The sequence below is a fragment of the Gadus chalcogrammus genome, chromosome 21, assembly GCF_026213295.1.
Source record: "Gadus chalcogrammus isolate NIFS_2021 chromosome 21, NIFS_Gcha_1.0, whole genome shotgun sequence".
Lineage (NCBI taxonomy): Eukaryota > Metazoa > Chordata > Actinopteri > Gadiformes > Gadidae > Gadus > Gadus chalcogrammus.
In genome coordinates, this window is record NC_079432.1 from 11,964,195 (window position 1) to 11,983,049 (window position 18,855).

Genomic DNA, 18,855 nt, shown 5'->3' on the forward strand with positions numbered 1-18,855 from the left:
CCAAGACATGTCTCAACGGAGAGACAGAGTCAGAGAGGACATTAAAAACAAGAATGAAGAACTGCCCGCAACATAAAAAGAGAAGGCCATTACTGGTGATCTTTCAACAGGATATAAACTTCCCTTTGATGAGGATAACCTCGAGCAGGTGCCTGCGGCCCTTACAGTCTTTCTCAGAGAGAGCGAGAGTGAGAGAGCGAGCGAGCGAGAACAAGAGCGAGCGAGCAAGCGAAAGGGAGGGAGAGAGACACACACACACACACACACACAAACACACAAGGTTGCCGGTGGGCTTAGGTCTCCTGGGCTCATCAACCTGCCACCTCTGTGAGACAATGAACCCGATTCATCCCTGATCCAGCCCAGCCCGGCGTCTGCCCCCCCACCCTGGCTGCTCCATCTTCTCCCCAGCACAAGAATGCCTTACTGGCACATGGATCAAAAGAGCAGTGCTTTGGATATAGGCATTAGCTGTATCGATGAAGGCTTGGAGGGTGGAGGGTGGATTTGTAACGGCAATCCCATCCACTAGGCCTATTCCCCTCATTTTGTTTTTGAATACTGGTAGTCCCATTGAAAAGTCTATTATAAACCTCATTAAAAAGCTATAAAACGCTTTCTAATTTCTAAACCCTGCCACTGCCATAGGATGAATGATTCTGCGGTCGGTTGTTTGTGGGTTTTGATAAATGTCCTTAAACTGAATGTGATAAGTTCAGTTATATTTGTATAATTATTTCTTATAAATAAATAGTCCATAAAGATGCATGTTCAGCAAACGACTATGAACGCAAATGCATTCATCAACAACATCCTATTGCTTGGTTAAAAAGGGTGCAGTATTGGGTATGCATTGCTAAAACTAGCCAATTAAATCAATCACCTGTTCATATTAAAATAGCTTAGAAAAAAAGCAATAAACTACAATGAAAAGAAAACAAGTAAAATAAACAAAAATACTTCCCAGACCAATGGTGTGAACAAAGTGGTTCTGTGAATAACTCTCCCAAGCTCATACACAGGAAATGGGAAGTAATTATTAACTTTGAGAAACAGCCAAACAAGACCTTTATGGGATGCATGGTCATATACTTGATATCCTGTCTGGTTGGAGGGGGCCTGCAATTACAGAGAGGAGAGCCAAGCCGAGCCAGAAGTTCATCAAAGCATTTCAGCCTTTATAATAAAAGAAAAGAAGAAACTACACGCAAAAGTCCCCATGTGCCCACATAGTTCAAGCGAAAAGCAACACAATGCACGTGTTCACACACACACACACACACACACACACACACACACACACACACACACGAGTACCCGCTGACCTGCACGAACACCGAAGCATATGCATATATTCAGTAACCCTAGCAACAGCAGGGAGAGTCTGCTATTTGCACTGACCAGGTCCTGAGTGAGGGGCTTGCGCTCAGAGAGGACGGGTTAGGTCAAACAGGAAGTTCGACAGCTGGTCTCTCTCTCGCACACGCACACACACTTTATCAGCCGCCCACCATCAGCAACATGCTGATATGCACGGCAATGCAAATAGACTCACGAACAAACAAATCGCACCATGTAGATCATCAGGGCTTCAGGATATTTGCAGTTAGAAGTCAAATAAACTAGGAATTTGCCATAAAGACAGGGTAGGCAATTTGGAGAAACCAGCAAGAGAAAGTGAGATTTGGAGAAAAAACGATAAATACCACTAACCCCTTCATGACTTCCTCCAACCAAGTTAGAAATAAGACTGGCAATTTGAATTATGGATTTCTGTTGGGATAGAGAATTTTAACAGATTATATTCTTCGTAAGGAATTGCCTACCCTACCTTTATTGATTTTGGGCCGACACAGCTAAAGATGAGACTATATTCTCCATTCATTTTCCTGCATGTTATTTGAATGGCCCTCATCCATTGTCCACATTTTCCATGACTTCAGACTTCAGAATGTCCGTTCCTCCCTCAAAAAACCGACACACTCCAAGCAGCCTCATGACGCAATGGAGGCCGTGTGTGTTTTGGCAGCCACCACGAAAACCCCAAACTTAGAACAAGGAAGGGAAAGGGAAGATTCCAGCAGAAAATAAAAATAAGCCATTAAAAAAGGAACTTTTGCCTGGAGTGCAGGGATGGTGGTGTTTAAATGTATACGACCCCGTTAAACCAGACCAGGACAGTGTTTCCCACACACAACTCTACCCTCCACAGGCTCACAGGTGTGGGGACAGACGGTGACCACACAGATTGTGTGTGTGTGTGTGTGAGACAAGTAAACATCAGCGCTGGTGGTGTCGTTTTGGAACAAACAGTGTTGACCCCAAACCCAACTGTCTACCGCGTTGACCACAACAGCCCGACGGAGCGTAGGATGTTTTGTGTTCATATCGCTGGGGAAGCGCTGTTTTTTCTTTTAAATGCGCGTTCAAGAGGTTTGTAAACTCCCCGACGTAAAGCATACCGAGGAGTTTCCTGAACTGAGAAGCACAAGTTGACGGTTCCCAGCAGCTAACGTTGGTGTGTAAGCTCCGTCTGTTGGTTGAACTGCGGAGCAGTAGCAGAGCAAAACAGCTGTTCGCAGTGCTGTCTGTCAGTGCAGTCTCTTCTCGTACACACACACACACACACACACACACACACACACACACACACACACACACACACACACACACACACACACACACACACACACACACACACACACACACACACACACACACACACACACACACACAAAACCCTTTGTCACTATCCCTCCTGCAGACCATTCACACACAATAGCGTGCTCCTTGCACGCGGCGACACGTCAGCCACACGACACGTATTCGCTCCCCATCGCCGGGCCGAGACGGGGCTCCCGGTTCAACTCCTGTGGTGCCACGCGGGACGCACAGAATTCCCGTAATTCCTCTGGCATTCCTGCCTGCTATGGCTCGTGCGGTCACTTGCCCGAGCTTGCCCCGGCGCGAGAAGCCCCGTTGACAACGCGTCCTCGGAGCCCGGGTTTTGGGGGAATTTGTAGGAAAAAAGCATGGCTGCGTTGGGGCAGATTAACTGATATCCACACTGAGCTCTTTGAATGGCCCTGTGTGAAGCCAGGCCTGGCTAGCCAGGGTTGGCGCTGTGTGTGTTACTGTAATTGTAGTGGAAGGGTGTGTGTGTATAACAGTGTAATTGTGAATGAGTGTCAGAGGCCCGGGGGGGGGTTTGGTTCAAACACAAATGACAAAAGATCATCTGCACGGCCTGGACGCTCTGTATCATCTTGGTACATTGAGTTTTTCTTTTTTTTAAAGCAAACAAAACATTGTGTCTGCAGGACAAACAACATGAAGCTTAATTTTGTGTAGTTTACAGCTTTAGTTTACAACTTTTTCTATCCGTATTCTTCAAGTAGCGTTTCAACTGTCAAATGTGTGGCTTTGATATTTACAATCCTGTTCTGCTGCAGCAACGATTTCTGTGTATGCAAGCTACAGGTAACCTTTACTAATGTCTTCGGCTACAATTTCTACAAATCTAAAGAAACCTTGTAGCATTACGTTTTTTTACATAAAAAAAAAAAAGAATCCGGTATTAAACAACCGCCCCTGAACTCGAGTCTCCTCACTTTGTATTCAGCTACATCATTATAATACAAATCGGTAAGTTACAGAACACCATAAACCAAATTAAAGATCCTGCATTTTTCACATCTTCATCTGCGACCCGAGACAACCAAATCTCTGTGACACAATCCCGGGCCCCCCCCCCCGCCCCCCCCCCCCCAGCTCCTACAAGCTCTGTGCTGTGTTCAGCAGCGCCTCTGTGATGTCCCTACCTCGGAGTATCAATCCACGCTCTGCCATCTCTGCCCACGCCGCGCGAAAGAGGAACGGAACCGCGAGGAGTCGGACGAGAAGATCCCAAAAGAAAATCAGCTGTAGTCTCTCACATTCCTACTCCCTTCAGAGTGAGTGCCTCTCGCCCTCCCTTGTGCTTCTGAGTCACTGTCAGTCAGCTTCTCAAGAATTCCAGAGAGAGAGAGAGAGAGAGAGAGAGAGAGAGAGAGAGAGAGAGAGAGAGAGAGAGAGAGAGAGAGAGAGAGAGAGAGAGAGAGAGAGAGAGAGAGAGAGAGAGAGAGAGAGAGAGAGAGAGAGAGAGAGAGAGAGACAGAGACAGAGAGACAGAGAGAGAGAGACTCCTCCAGTCGACGTCAAGGAGCGAAGGAAAGTGAGGAGATGGGGGGGGGGGGGGGGGGGGGGGGGGGGGGGGGGGGGGGGGTCAGAACAGGACAGGACAGAGGTGGGAAGTCGGAATGCATTGTGGGCCAGGAGGAGGAGGAGGTGGTCCTCAGGCACACAAACACACTTTGTTCAGCACCATCCCAGCATGCAGCAGGCATAGAAGGAAGAAGGGCCTCCCACGATGGAAAGAGAAAACAGACGAGACAGAGAAAAAAAGACAGAGAAATAGATAATATGGAGGACCTTGCCTCCCTCTTACTGCCAAACACAGACAGACACACACACACACACCACAAATATGTACAGACGGCACTAAGACACAACACTGTCCTCCCGAGGATCAGATATAAAGCCAGAGGAGCCAAGGCCCCTGAGCAAGGCGTGAGGCAGCAACCCAAAACAGACCCGGAGAAGGTTCACGTACGCACGCCTGCCCAGAAACAACGCTCCACACTCAGCGTTTAGGAGGAGTTCAAGTGGAGGGGAAGGCGCATGTCCTCGCTTTAACCTGCAGAATTAAACCCCCACACACACTTCCTGAGTCTGAGATTGTGTTGACATTCTGCTGTCCGAACTGCAAAACAGCATTGGTGCATAAAGAAAACGACAACATGTGAAAGAATCCCATCACTGACCCCATCAGTGACTCGTAGCTAGCAGGAAGCACATTTTCTTAACTAACCACATTTGGCCACACAAGGGAAGGCAAGAAAGAATAGGATTTCAGGTCGAAAGGGAACAAAATAAGCAAAAATGTATTAAAAAAAAATACGCTGAACCGGCAGTCCTGTGAAGTTTGAACCGCGGAGCAGTGTGCCATTGAGGATTGTCAGGGACAACGGGAACATGAATAGAAAAACGAAACGAAGATACTCCACTCTCGGCTGAAGTGCTCCCCTTGTCAGTGCAGTTGTATCGGCCAATTATGAATGTGACTCAGAAGGAGTGCTGCACTCTCGGGCCTTATAATAACCAGAATTACATCATCAAGTTTTAAATTTGACACAAGGAAACAGACGACTTTAGGGTCGAGAGAAGACTCGCACCATGAGCAGAGACTAGTGTTTTTGGAGTGCTCAAAAAAAAAAGAGAGAGAGAGAGAAACTGAATTGGTTTGAAATGCCATCCTAGCATTAGCGGTAAGCAGGGTTTCAAGTAATGTAAAAGGAAGCTACTGAAGGTGAAAATGAGAAATAATAAGAGCACAGGGATGGAAAAGCAAGACGAATCCAAGAATGCAGGAAGGTCACTTACATCTGTTCAGCTCAAATGTGAGCAGCAGAGAAAGAGGTACTGTAACATGAACATTAGTTCTAGAGCAGTGTGTTGGATCTTTCAAGTAACCCTAGCCTAAACAAATTAAAGAAAACGTACGTCTTGATTCGCAAATGTTGGCTTTTGCCTGCCATTGCATAAGACATCTTCGTCAAACACTATGGGTTGAATTCGAAACACTCACCCATCAGTGGACCACAAGCCTGCCTTCCTTTCCTCTTGAAAAGGGCACGCTTCTTCCAGGGCAGCCATTTACTGGCATTCATGACAACGCTAGAATGCTGCTATTTTTGCTAATAACATGAAAAATAAAGAAGAAATCAAGAAAGACAGCAGCTAATCCGGAAGCGGAAGAGAAGAGAGTGGTGGAGGTGACGGTAAGAGAGAGAAAAAGAGAGGGGGGGTATAGAGAAGAGGAAGTGGAGGTTAGAGAACATTTGCTGAGCACGCTGGGATTGTTTACTTGGGCTGCTGTGGGCTGGCATGACTCCAGTGACATCTCACACACACACACACACACACACACACACACACACACACACACACACACACACACACACACACACACACACACACACACACACACACACACACACACACACACACACACACACACACACACACACACACTCTTCCTCTGGAGACTCTTAGCAGGGGGGCGAGAAGGGGGACATGGGAAACACCAATTGGCTCACCAAGTAACAGGTGGTATGTAATGTGTGAGTGTGTGGTCTGGAGTAATGTGGTCTGTGTGTGTGTGTGTGTGTGTGTGTGAGCCTGAAACAACCAAACAACTGCAGATATGTCCAAAATAAAGCCAATAATAAAGTGAAATTAATAAGGGAGTGGGAGGAAGTGATGTTGGGGAGAGGAAAAATGCAGGAACGAGAAGAGCCCTCCGCTAGAAGAGAGAGAAAGGGAGGAACATCAAAGGATCAACGGGAAAAAGAGGGAGGGAAAGGTAAAAGAAAGAATAGAAAAGAGGGAAGCAGCCCAATGGATAAGCGAGAGAAAGAGGTTGTTGTTGCGCTGTCTCGTTTCACGTGTCGCGTTTTGTTTTCATTCTTCTCCTTGTTGCGGTCGAGGTGGCAGGAAGTCCGGCCCGGCTCGGGTCAAACCCTTAACCCAGATTAACCAGCGATTCCCAGAGAATGAAATGCATGCACCCTTGCAGCCTACTGTACTGCCCCCAGAGCAGAGAGAGGAGTGAAGAAGAAGGGTTGGAGGCAGCTGGAGGAACCAGAGGACGCGACTAAAGTTTCCACCCGTCGCTGCTTTAGGCATCCACTCTCCCCACATCTCTCCCTCACCCTCTTTGTCTCTCCATCTCTCACCATCTCCATGTAGGTCTCTGGATAATTGCCTAGGTCTCTCTCTCTTACTCCCTCGCTCCTCCAGAACCTGCATGTCTTCCTCCCTCATCTCTCTTTCTGCGCTTCCATCCGCCTCCGTTTGTCTTCTCTGCCTGTATGGGTCTCTCGTACTCTCCCGTATCCTCTTAAGTTTGTGTGTCTCTCACTCTGTCTGCCTGATGCAGTGTTGCCTCTCTTGCAGTCACACACACACACACACACACACACACACACACACACACACACACACACACACACACACACACACACACACACACACACACACACACACACACACACACACACACACACACACACACACACAGTACTTGCAGGCCAACGAAAGTACTTGTGCCGGCCAGAAATGTAATTAAAAAGTAATTAATGGCAAATATAAGTATTCCACAGCCCTATAATGGAAGGATGAGTCTTGAAAAACCACAATAAATGCCACCGCTGCAGCAAGTTCCTTAATATACACCATCAAAGTTTCCATTGACCCATCGCGCCGCATAGTAGCAAAACACATCCGCTTTGGTAACAGGCACAAGCTTCTGAAAAACGTGTAACCCAAACTATAGGAGATCTGATTATGGGGCCAATTGGCGGCGAACCATGGAGTGGACCAAAGGAATGCCGCAGGAGATTTCAAGGGTTAATCTGCGCTTGGGGAATGGAGCTGTTTTTGTTTTAGCAAAGCCGCTTGTGTCGTGCAAAGAGTCAGAAGGTGGAATGAAGCTCTCCTCAGTGAGCCACGGGTGGGGTAGTTGGAGGCTTACTATCGGCAGAAAGGGGGGAGAGAGCGAGAGCCTGTTTTCAGTCACTTTAACCGCATTAAATAGGTCACAGGCGATAGGTAGTAACAACTTTACCTGGACACATAAATACATATACTCACTTCAATTGGAATTAAACGGGAGGCTTGTATAGAAGGCAGATCATTTTCTGCTGATGCCTTCCAAGTTAAAATGTCGTGTGTGTTGGCACACATAGTTGCGTACACGCACACACACCCACAGCTAACTATAAGCCAAGGAATCCAAGTCACACACACAAACACTGACCACAGGGAAATGGTTTCTCCCCTACAATTCCAGCCTGCCGTAGAACTCCCCTTTCCAGCACCACCTCCCAGGACTCCATCAGCTCCGGGCAGAGGAGGCACCCCACCCATGAAAAAGTCAGTGAGGCGCGCAGCACACACACACACACACACACACACACACACACACACACACGCACACTTTTGGTCAGTGACAATCAATTGACAATCCTGTTTTCCCAATGTTATCAAACGCATACAACTCAGATTGAAAACCTCAATGAAAGCTGTAAATTACCCCATGTGGTACCCGTTTTCTCAGAAACCATAACCAGCAACACCCCACCCCAAAAACAAGGAACAAAAAAATAGAGCATTCTCTGAACAGGCTGACATTCTACGAGAGTTGCGACATACAAACGACTCCCGCCAGGCCCTCTCTCCCAGCCTAGGAGTAACGTGGCCTGCAGTGTACCAAGGCCAAGGGTGGCGACAAGGCATCCCACGCACCCCGGGGAGTCATTTAGGTGGGACGGGCACCGCACCCTTGTGGTGGCGGCGATGGATGGCCTCCCCGTAATCACCCCAGGGTGATGACACGTCCTCCGGGCACCACAAGGTTCCATGTGGGCCTTTTCACTTCTTGTTTTCTGGGTCATGCCCATGTTTTTGAAAGGGTGTGGATGGGTGGATCTGGAGCTCTACCAACACCCATTGAAAATAAAATGTTGTAAATGCTAAAGTGTGTTTTTTCAGGAAAATGTTTAGACCAGAAATTAAATAGTGACACTGGTATCTAGAACTAAATATAGGAAGAGGTGTGTGTTGTTTTCCCATTATCCATATTGAAGTCGCGTTTTAATAAAATCTAGGACTAAAATACAATGATGAATTAATTCAACAAATGAAAAGGGGGGACATTTAGACAATTACTAAAAACCAAGGAGAATAGAATACAGCTAAGACGTGTCAAATCTGCATTTTTCGAAAGGAAGTAGCAGGTGTGGTTGCATGAGTCGACTCCTCATATAGCCAAATTGTTATGAGTATGCCAACATGTATAGGCTAGCAAAGCTTATTCGCAAACATGCCAAGTTTCAATTCCCTGGGCCACTTGAAGCTGACTTTTGATTGAATGGATAGTTCTTGTTGCATTTGCATTTGTTTACTCTCTGTCATTTAGGATCAAGGTTTGTGAGCAAAAGGAAAATACTTTTGATGCACAGGAAAAATCTATACAGAGCTCATGATTCATTTGGGAACAAATAATCAGTATGTGAAATAAGGCCCATATACTAAGTTTATTTAGATTTTGTCAAATGGGACAAATGGGACAAGGGCTGATTGAACATCTTTGACTATCATTTATAGCGCCCCTTGTGGCCAAAGTGGTGCCTTACTTTTTGTGCAAACCTGCTTATGTTTGGTTTCTATATCTGTACCAACTTTGGGTTGTTGTCCCAGTTGTTCACCTTGAGCAATTAATGTCAGCGTTTTTTTACCCATTCCCTTTTCATAATAAATAATAATATTCCAAAAAGGATACAATATTTTAAGCATAAAAGTAATTGTGCACTTCACTAATACATGCCAAATTCTTTGCCATGGTTTGGTATAGGAAGAGATAGCTATGGAAAATAAGGTGGAATAAAAATAACAATAGCCCTTGACACCCAACCCAACCAATGCTAAAATAATTAGACTAACTAAATAGTAAACAGGGGAACATTCAGACAAGCACTTACAAAGACGGAGAGACAAGGAGACCGAGAGACAGAGAGACAACACAGCCAGGGCAGGTCAGGTAACCAGAGATGCAGACTGACTGTGTGTGCTTTACATTTTTTCCCATGCCGCCTGTTCTCAAATGACACACACACACACACACACACACACACACACACACACACACACACACACACACACACACACACACACACACACACACACACACACACACACACACACACACACACACACACACACACACAGTCAGATCAACAGAGGGAACATAAAAGGTAGAGAAGGCAACACACACACACGTGTGTGTGGGAAAAATAGTTATTGTGTTTAATCCTGGTTAAACAACAACCCACAACGCTCCCCACCTCTGCCAGCTACCTTTGACTCTATTTGGGGTGGAGAGAGGGTCCAAGGGCAGGACAGGTGAATAAACTACCCCAACCATCTGGGAGCAAAACATTGTTGGGAAATATCCCCAAAGGCTGGGATTTACCACCATGAATATAACTAGTTATTTCAAAGACAAGAAGTGGTTATCCCAATGGAATGAAATGACAAGCCAGCTTCTGATCACTTGGAAAAACATGGCTGATGCATGCAATGCATTGTAGTATAGCGGAGTGGAGGAAGATTAAGTGACAACCATCAAAGGTGACCTCCATCAATGGGGGCAAATAATGTGACGAACATTCACGCGCCAAATGTGTATGTTTGCTGAAAAGTGAAACGTCCACTGTACTAGCACGTTTGTATGCGTGCATTCGTGTGATCAGGATCTCATAAAGCTACACACCGACCCCCTCTCCACCCTGCCCCCCACGACAGCTTTCAGCTGTAAAAACATCCTTCCACCTGCTCCCAGCTCCCTGTCACCATCGCCCCCCCTCCTCCCTCACCAGTCACCGCAACGGCCACCAAAGACAAACACTTTCTCAGCCTTCTTTGCAGCGCTGACCAATCACCAAGGGCCTGTATCACATTAACAACATGTGTGTATACCTCACACACACAAACACCTAACCAGCTATCAGGATAAGCTCGCTGACGAATAAGCCATCTTTCTGGAGATTTTCTTGTGGGTTCCAGTCTGGTGTCACGTCCACCGCTGCTTCCAGAGTTAATGATTGTTGAGGTTAGCTGATTCATGACCAGAGTTCTCTCACACACACACACCAAATAAGGGAAAAACGAACACATTTCAACCACCTTCAGACTTTCAGTACACATACAAACAGGTCCAGTTCACACACGCACACATCCGACTAGGGATCGACCGATATATCGGTCGGCCGATATTCGCGGTTTTTACGTGTATCGGTATCGGCCGATACGCGGCTGATTTTCGCCGATATTTTTTCGCTGTTTTTTATTTTTTATTTTACTTGTTCTACCTCACCTGTTTTTGATATTTGTTAAATATTGTTCATCTACTTGTTCTTACTTGTTCTACCTCACCTGTTTTTACTATTTGTTAAATATTGTAGTTCAATAAATGTTCCTTTTTTTAAATTGAGACTTGTAACATTTGTTATCAGTGTAATTTTTATGATTGAGGGAGCAAAAGCAGTATCGGCTCTAAATATCGGTATCGGCGTATCGGCATATCGGCTAAGGCTGATGAAAAATATCTGTATCGTGCCGGCCCTAAAAAATCTGTATCGGTCGATCCCTACATCCGACACAAACACACACGCGCAGATCCACAACACACATACACACACACACACACACGCTGAGGCACTGAACTACTTGATCAGCAGAAGACCATGTCTAAGCCCTTCATTTAGCCATTCCAGCCATGTCTGCTGTTTTTCCTAGGTCTTTTTTTGTTCTAGTTACTGCACCGAACTAAGCAATGTGGTAAATTTCCCTCCTTCAGCAATAAAAGTAAACACTACTTTTTTTTAAAAGGGGTTGCTAGGCGACGAGAATCCTTGTAAGAAAAAGCTATGTGGTTTAGTGACAAGTGTTGTAAATTACGAACAAAAACGGTTCGATTCACTGCCCCCGGAATCTCCAGGCGACCCGAGGCTGGGTTGAAGAGAAAAGCGGAGGTTCTTGGGAAATCAAAAGCTTTGAGGTGTGCGTGTAGCCAAGAGAAGGGTTGGATTGGGGTTTAGTGGCAGCCTAGTCCTGCCTAACCCAAACCAATGCATTGGAGACCTACCACCTACACACCACCTGATTAGCCTCACGCACACTGCTATTTGACCTTGTTGGTTTGAGCCTCAACGCAGACATGCACTCAGGAAGGAAATCGCTCAGCTGCTTCTGATTCGGTGGCGTCCATAATACATTAGGCAAACAAATTTAATGTTCTGCTTCTTAAAAAACACACAAGGAAAGGGATTTTTTTTTCTCCCTCTGATGGGATCGGCAGCCAGACTCCAGCTTCCCCTATTTTTTGTCGTTCCTCCTGGGAAAGTTGTCATGTTCAGGGGCCACTAAAGAGCCTGGGCTTCCCCCTCTATCCTGCCTGGTAGCTGTAGTTTTACAGGGCACTTTTGGTTGCTTTTGTGCATGACAACGGCACACGGCACACGGCACACGGCTCTCTCTCTCTCTCGCTCTCTCTCGCTCTCTCTCTCTCGCTCTCTCTCTCTCTCCAGAACGTCTCTAAACGCAACATCAGCCACAGACAGAAGACCAATCAGGGACACAAGGGGAGTAACCCAACCCGCACCTGATCTCCACTTGATGATGTCACTGAACTCCTCGTTAGCTCCGCCATCTGTGATGACACCAGGTGATGCCATGGTAGTGAAATAATCCACCAATGTGATACGATCCACAGGTTTTTGTTACAATCCACTGGTCTCCAGATATCTAAAAGAAACAATGGCAAAGGAGTTAGTCATGATTGTATTCTCTCTTTGTCTATAGGCGACATGGCATCATGTTCTATCACTATGTGTAATGTAGGTAGGCCCCCCACTGAGCAATACAAATCTGGCAGAGGGGGTGACCTTATGGATATTGCTGGCCTAAGGACCAAGTGTTATTTAATTGTGAGGCAAACATACATTCATGTATACATACATACATCACATAATATTGTGTTATGCTTTGGTCATTTTCTTCTTGTTAATAATCAACTTGTAGTGTAATCGACAGATACAAAGAGAGCATCAGTGTAAGCGATGATGGCAACATATTTAAGCTAGGTTTTAATTGTCCAACGTCAGGCCTTCTATAATTTTCAGTTCCCCACCAGAAAGTTTCCTGAAACCCAGCCCGGTCAAAGCAGGCTGTTTTGTTTAGTAGCAGTTTGTTTGATCTATATACTTCTCTTTTCAACATCTTCAGGATTATTAGCAACATGTTTAATACAGAAAAATGACAATTTGCAGCCAGTTGATCCTGTCATTCGGAATGGGATTAAGTTATCGTTTAATCAATTCAATCGTTATCGTTTAGTCAATTACCATAAGTATAAGTATCGCTTACTGACTTTCTGTTCATTATTTCTTAAGGGAGGCCCTTTCCTAGATGTAAATCTTAGTTTATCTACAGTTTAATCGTAAATCAACACACAGCAACCTATACACTGTGAGCCTTCATTTGTAATGTATAGATCATCTATCGAGGGAACTCAGTAGGTCTGATCGATCCTTGCCTGGAGTCTCACTCACCTTCACTTCCTCCACGGAACGGGGCGAGTTGGGTTAAAATAAACTCCAAAAAACAAAGTTGTAGTGATGTAGCCCTTATAACAGTGCCTCCCAAAAAAAACAACAGTGGCTTAATCCAAGGACGTTAAGGCATTCTTTGACGTGAGTGTGGAGCCACTATCTATGCTCAGAAAGCGCCATGCACCGTTCGCAATAACAATTTAACAAAAGCTGCAGTATGGGCTTTTTTTCCTTGTGAAAAATAAGTCTTATGCCCCGAGAGCACACGGGAGGCTTTAGTTTGCAGACCCAACAGCCAGTTGTTTCCGTTCAAGGGCGAACACGGCAACGCAAAGGAGGAGTTGCTTCCAAAAGTTAGTCCGTGTTGCCCTGTTTTCCTCGCTTTCCTTCGCTTTCCTTCCTTCTGTGAGACTGCAAACTTCTGACGTGCGGATGGAAACATGGCGCGGCGGGCGTCACGTGACCGCGGACCTGAGCGCCGGAGTTAGGATTCCCGATGGAAAACAGTAGAAATAGGGGACTTTTACCGAGGAATCACTTTCACTTATTATATACTAATTACTTATTATTTTAAATAGCTAATTAGCTGTGTATGTATATAACAATATATATAAAACACGTATATTATAATTCATATATTATCAAATTGTCTCATTATATTTAACATATTTACCTGTATTTTAAGAGCGGTATATAGGAAAATGGGTTGAAAACAATTACTATTTGAACATACGTACTTTCCTTTTGAGTTAATGATGTTTTGTTCTGACCCTGTTTAATAGCCTACTCCAAAGTTATAGTTATTTGTTCCATGGAAAAGCATTGATTCTAACAGAGTTACGACTCCAATAAAGGTTTCTGCTCAATGAAAATTAAAAAAATTAAAAAAAAAAGTAAAACGAAACAAAACATTTTTGAATTACGAATTGGTATCGATGCGTTAAAAGTGCACAATGCAGAAAACTACGAATAACATGTCCTGTAGCTGCATGTAGGGTGGCGGTTGTGTTAGGTCACATGGTGCAAAGACTCTACGTGGTTATCTACAAGGTGGTCTTGCAGTATGCCGCCTATTAAAATCAATTTAATCCAGGGATGCATTGAAAATCCCAATGGTGATGCCGGGCATTTAGGCGATGCTTAACATACTCCTCTGCCTGATCAGAAGGTCATGCAGTTGTTAGACGACCGTGTCTCCATGCTGAAGCCCATGTCTGACCTGAGGCAGACCACAGCTGCTTGTTTGTGTCTGGAGGCTTGCGTGACCGCTGCTGCCCTAAGAAGAGGCCACTCAGCTCCACCTGCTGGTAGAACACGCTCAGCATTGATAATATAAAGGCATATATTCATATATTATTATGTGTTTAATATATAGACTAGTAATATCAGGAGAGGCAAAAAATCGGAATGAGGTCTTCATACAATCTCCATATGAAAGCTACAAAACTTAAGCCACCATTTGAAAATACATATATTCTGATCAAAATAACTGATAGAGAATTGTGACAAAGCTGGACAAAATAAATACAGTTCATTTATTAATATAGGCTTAATACTTTTCTTTTTTTTTGCTTTATCTTCAGGTGACAGCAGCCCAGTTTTGCATCTGATGCTTTATCACAGGTCATCATCAGTGGGGCAGTAAGAGCAGCACTGCTGAAGAGCAGGGTCTTCAGGAGCTCTTCACCTTTCTACGTCTGAAAATCATGAAGAACCTGAATGGACGACAGTTGCACCTAGTAATGCCTAACGACACTGATGGCGGGCCGACCTGTGTGGACGTCTGCTGCCGGTGTCAAAGCTTCTGAATGATTTAACATAACCTCTGGTGTAGTCATGTTGGAGGAAGAACTGCAAAGTCACACACACTGACACACACACACACACACACACACACACACACACACACACACACACACACACACACACACACACACACACACACACACACACACACACACACACCGTACAAATTCTCTCTCGCACACACATACACGTACGCACACACACAAACAAAAAATCACACACACAGAGACAGTTCAGTGAACCCTCCGGGCACAAAACCCTGAGGCTCCATTCACGGTACACTGTTTTGGGGAAAATTGTTTGGATGAATGTTGTGCTATTTCAAAAGAAAAATTATAAATAATTTAAATCATAAAAGGGATTCTAAATGTGAGCCAGAGCTGAATGGCCTCACTACTATAATCCCTGTGCTCTTTCCCTCCCAGAGTTTTTATCAATGAGCTTTGCTCCAAGACTTTTTTTAGCAAAAGCCATTCAGGTCCTGTTCACCTTAGACTAGCCTCATTACTTCTTCATGGTGGATTACTGCTCTGGATGAGTTGGCAGACGCCCCAGCATCTACCAACACCAATCGCTGCAGACACCAGTTCAGCCGAAATGGTGTAACTTACCCTGTTATCCCTGACAATGGCACCCCATCTCTTGGCTCGATTGTCATACCTTCTGGAATGGACTTCGAACAATTAATGTCGTCAACATACCATTTCATACAATTGGGACATATTTTATAGAATGAGTATCAGCCTTATTTTATGTAAATAATATGACTTCTTTGGGAAGATTTGGAAGAGATGCCAAAGAGTTCCATTGTCCCTCCATTACATGTGTATTGAGAATAAACCACCCCAGCACTGCTTCTCTTCTGCGTCTCTCCAGTTCACAAAACCTCTTTGTCATCTAATAGATGAAGCTGACCGATGCTAGTCGGCTAACAAAGAAACGGTAAGGCTGAGTCGGCCTTCAAATCTGATGGAGAGAGGACCAATAGAGAGTGGTACGGTGATTGAGGAACACTTCTAACGAGGGACTTGACAGCTCCCACTCTCAGCGACTCATGTCCAGACACCCACACACGCACCTGCCCTCCAGAGACCTCCTTTCAGCCTCTGATGGTGTAGATTGTGATCAACAACAATCAAACTAAATGGGTTGCAAACAAACCCCATTACAGCAGCTGCCCACAACATGCCAGTGATCTTCCTGACAGAGTCCTTATACACAGTTTGTGGGCAACATGTTGGCAACTTTTTTATTCTATTATTAATTAGCCTATTTATTAAAGCTTTTTAACTTTAAGAAGAGTGCCTTGGTCAGCTTATCTTTTAAGTTACTATGTTTTTGTTATACCAAAGAGCACCTTCGCACTAACCGATTTACTTGATCAGGACAACGCCGTAGCCATCCAACCTGTCTACCTTACAGTGTGAGGGCACTTGGCATTTGCACAGACCAACTGTGTGGCCAGTCAAACGACGCACTGGTGAGCGATAAAACGTACAGAGGAACCAGCATCACATCCGTCCTGTTGGAGAAACCCTCAGCCTGGCAACAATGCAGAATTCAGGACAGGGGAAACTGGGATGGAGCCAGAGAGGATGAGGAAAGACTTGTTATTGAATAGACAAGGTTAGGGTTAGTGTGGAATACAGTATTTTGAGAGAATTGCTTTTCATTGGTTACGATGTTACCAGACTTAGCCTGTAGGTGGCACTAACTATCTATGCATGTAGACCTAACTTCAGCTCAGTTGTGGTCCTGAGCTGAACGAACGCACTGCTGTTCCGTGGCTGCCCCTGCCTGTCACTAGATGTCTTACGGCGGCGTCTAGAACGTCATCACAAGTGGCCATCTTACCACAGGCAAGCTTTCTGGTGGAAGAGAAAGAGAGAGAGAGAGAGAGAGAGAGAGAGAGAGAGAGAGAGAGAGAGAGAGAGAGAGAGAGAGAGAGAGAGAGAGAGAGAGAGAGAGAGAGTTTCCCCTCAAGGTAGTCATTTTATACATTATAAGTAAGCACACAATAATAATGTCATTGTGACAGTGGCCACTAGCCTTGGACGTCCGCAGAAAACCGTGACAGCTGGATCCACACCACCGGAATGGATGCTGCTGAATAGAGACAACCCCCACATCATCCCCTGCCCTGAACCCCACCTTCCTTTGTCCAATAAAGACACACAAGCACATATGTCTGATTGATTCATACATCGTTTTATACTTTGGCACTGAAAATGCAGAGTATCTATATTGCCTTTACTTAAATATACAAAAACAACATATCATGGTTATTCCTTTATGAGGTATAGGGGATGTTAAGTTAAGTAAAAAGCGAAGAAATAAAGAAGAAAAAAAGGGTCAAATATATTAGTCTTAGGTACACCTCCTGAAACCACAGGCTTGTATGTTGCAGGAAGATATCATTGATTTACAGGACGACAGAGTAACCTCTAAACATATGTGCGTTCACCATAGATCTTCATCACAGTGTGACATAAACTTCACATTCCCTATTGTGTCTGGGACCGATGGGACTTGGAAAATAGAATGTCTCAAGTCAAAAGCCGAACCGTTGTGTTGCTATTCCTGGTTCGGGGCTTGTAGCCCCGATCTCTATGAATTGTTCCGTTCATTTGGTCCAGGAAACGGGTGGCGCCATAATTACAGTACCCAGTGAAACTTCCCAGGCTCGAAGGACAATTTGTGGCGACAAATTTGGTTCCACCCATTTGTATCCTATGTCCCTAACCATCCAATTGTGTACTTAAAATTTAAGAGATGCACTATAAAAATTGTAAATAGGTGATCCTTTTCTTTCCCTTCCACTGCCAGCATTCGTGACAGCCCTACTTAAAGAGGTTAGGCGCCGCGCCACTATTTCAATGTTCGGGGGCACCCTCTTAAAAATTGTGGCGAACCCCCTCTGCCAAACCCCTCTCGGGTGTGGTCGCGGACCACCTTCATCGAACAGGCCCTGCAGGATAGCGGGCTGCCCTGTCCGCCTGCAGCCCTAATACAGCCTCAGGTCTATCAGGGCCTGGCAGGGTCAGCTATCGAGGCTCTAGAACCTTCCCAAGATCCTTTGCTGGAACTATTACGTTATTCTTCGAAGAAAATAGTCCAATCCAGGGTTGCTTTTAACTGACTTTATTCGTTATAAAGTAGGCATGTTTCGGCATGGTAACTATGAAGCTTAAGGGCGGGAATTGTATCTAACGCGTGGAGAGGAAAATACCGTGATCTAGCCTACTTCAAGCCCCCGGGCTTAGGCCCGGGTGGCTCTCTGCCGTCTACCTATTGATCTCTGGGCTCTGCACTTCAAATCACCCGCTAGGACGTCAAGTGGGCGTGGCCTAGTGGGCGTGGCCGGGGTGACGTAATGGCTTCTGCTTCTTCACCTATCTAAAGGCGTTGCTATCTGTGGCTGGAGCAGCCTCCAATAAGGTCTTGCTCCCCTTGTGGCTATGTGAGGGTAATACAGCTTCTTAAAATACTTAACAGAACAAAGCAACTACAACTACGGTCGCCACAATATATAGACAGTTTTTATAGGCCCTTGTATCATCCCCTGCTTTACCAAAAACGTTCCATACCGAACAGAAAACTGTAACCCAGAAACCGTGATATGAACCGAACAGGGCCGGATTAACAAATCATAGGCCCCTGGGCACAAATGTCTGAAGGCCCCCCCCCCCCCCCGAAAAAAAACAGGAAAAAAAAATTCTATATATTTTTTTTATTATTATTATTTTAACACACACACATAATGACACATAAAGTGAAG

At 45.1% G+C, this 18,855-nt stretch overlaps 1 protein-coding gene across 3 annotated transcripts in view; it reads right to left on the minus strand.

Moving 5' to 3' along the window:
- LOC130374575 (utrophin-like) overlaps positions 1-13,726 on the minus strand; it is a 47,146-nt gene extending 33,420 nt beyond the window's left edge. Inside the window, exons 1-2 of one of the 3 annotated variants that reach the window (XM_056581410.1) lie at positions 13,272-13,726; positions 12,323-12,465 (exon numbers count right to left, since the gene is read on the minus strand). In XM_056581410.1, the coding sequence (XP_056437385.1) occupies positions 12,323-12,395 (73 nt within the window). In that variant the 5' untranslated portion in view covers positions 12,396-12,465; positions 13,272-13,726. Of the gene's footprint in view, positions 1-3,821; positions 4,002-5,686; positions 5,833-12,322; positions 12,466-13,271 lie in introns of those variants that run through there. The other 2 variants (XM_056581409.1, XM_056581411.1) reach the window with 2 other exon arrangements.
- Between the last annotated feature and the right edge of the window lie 5,129 nt (positions 13,727-18,855).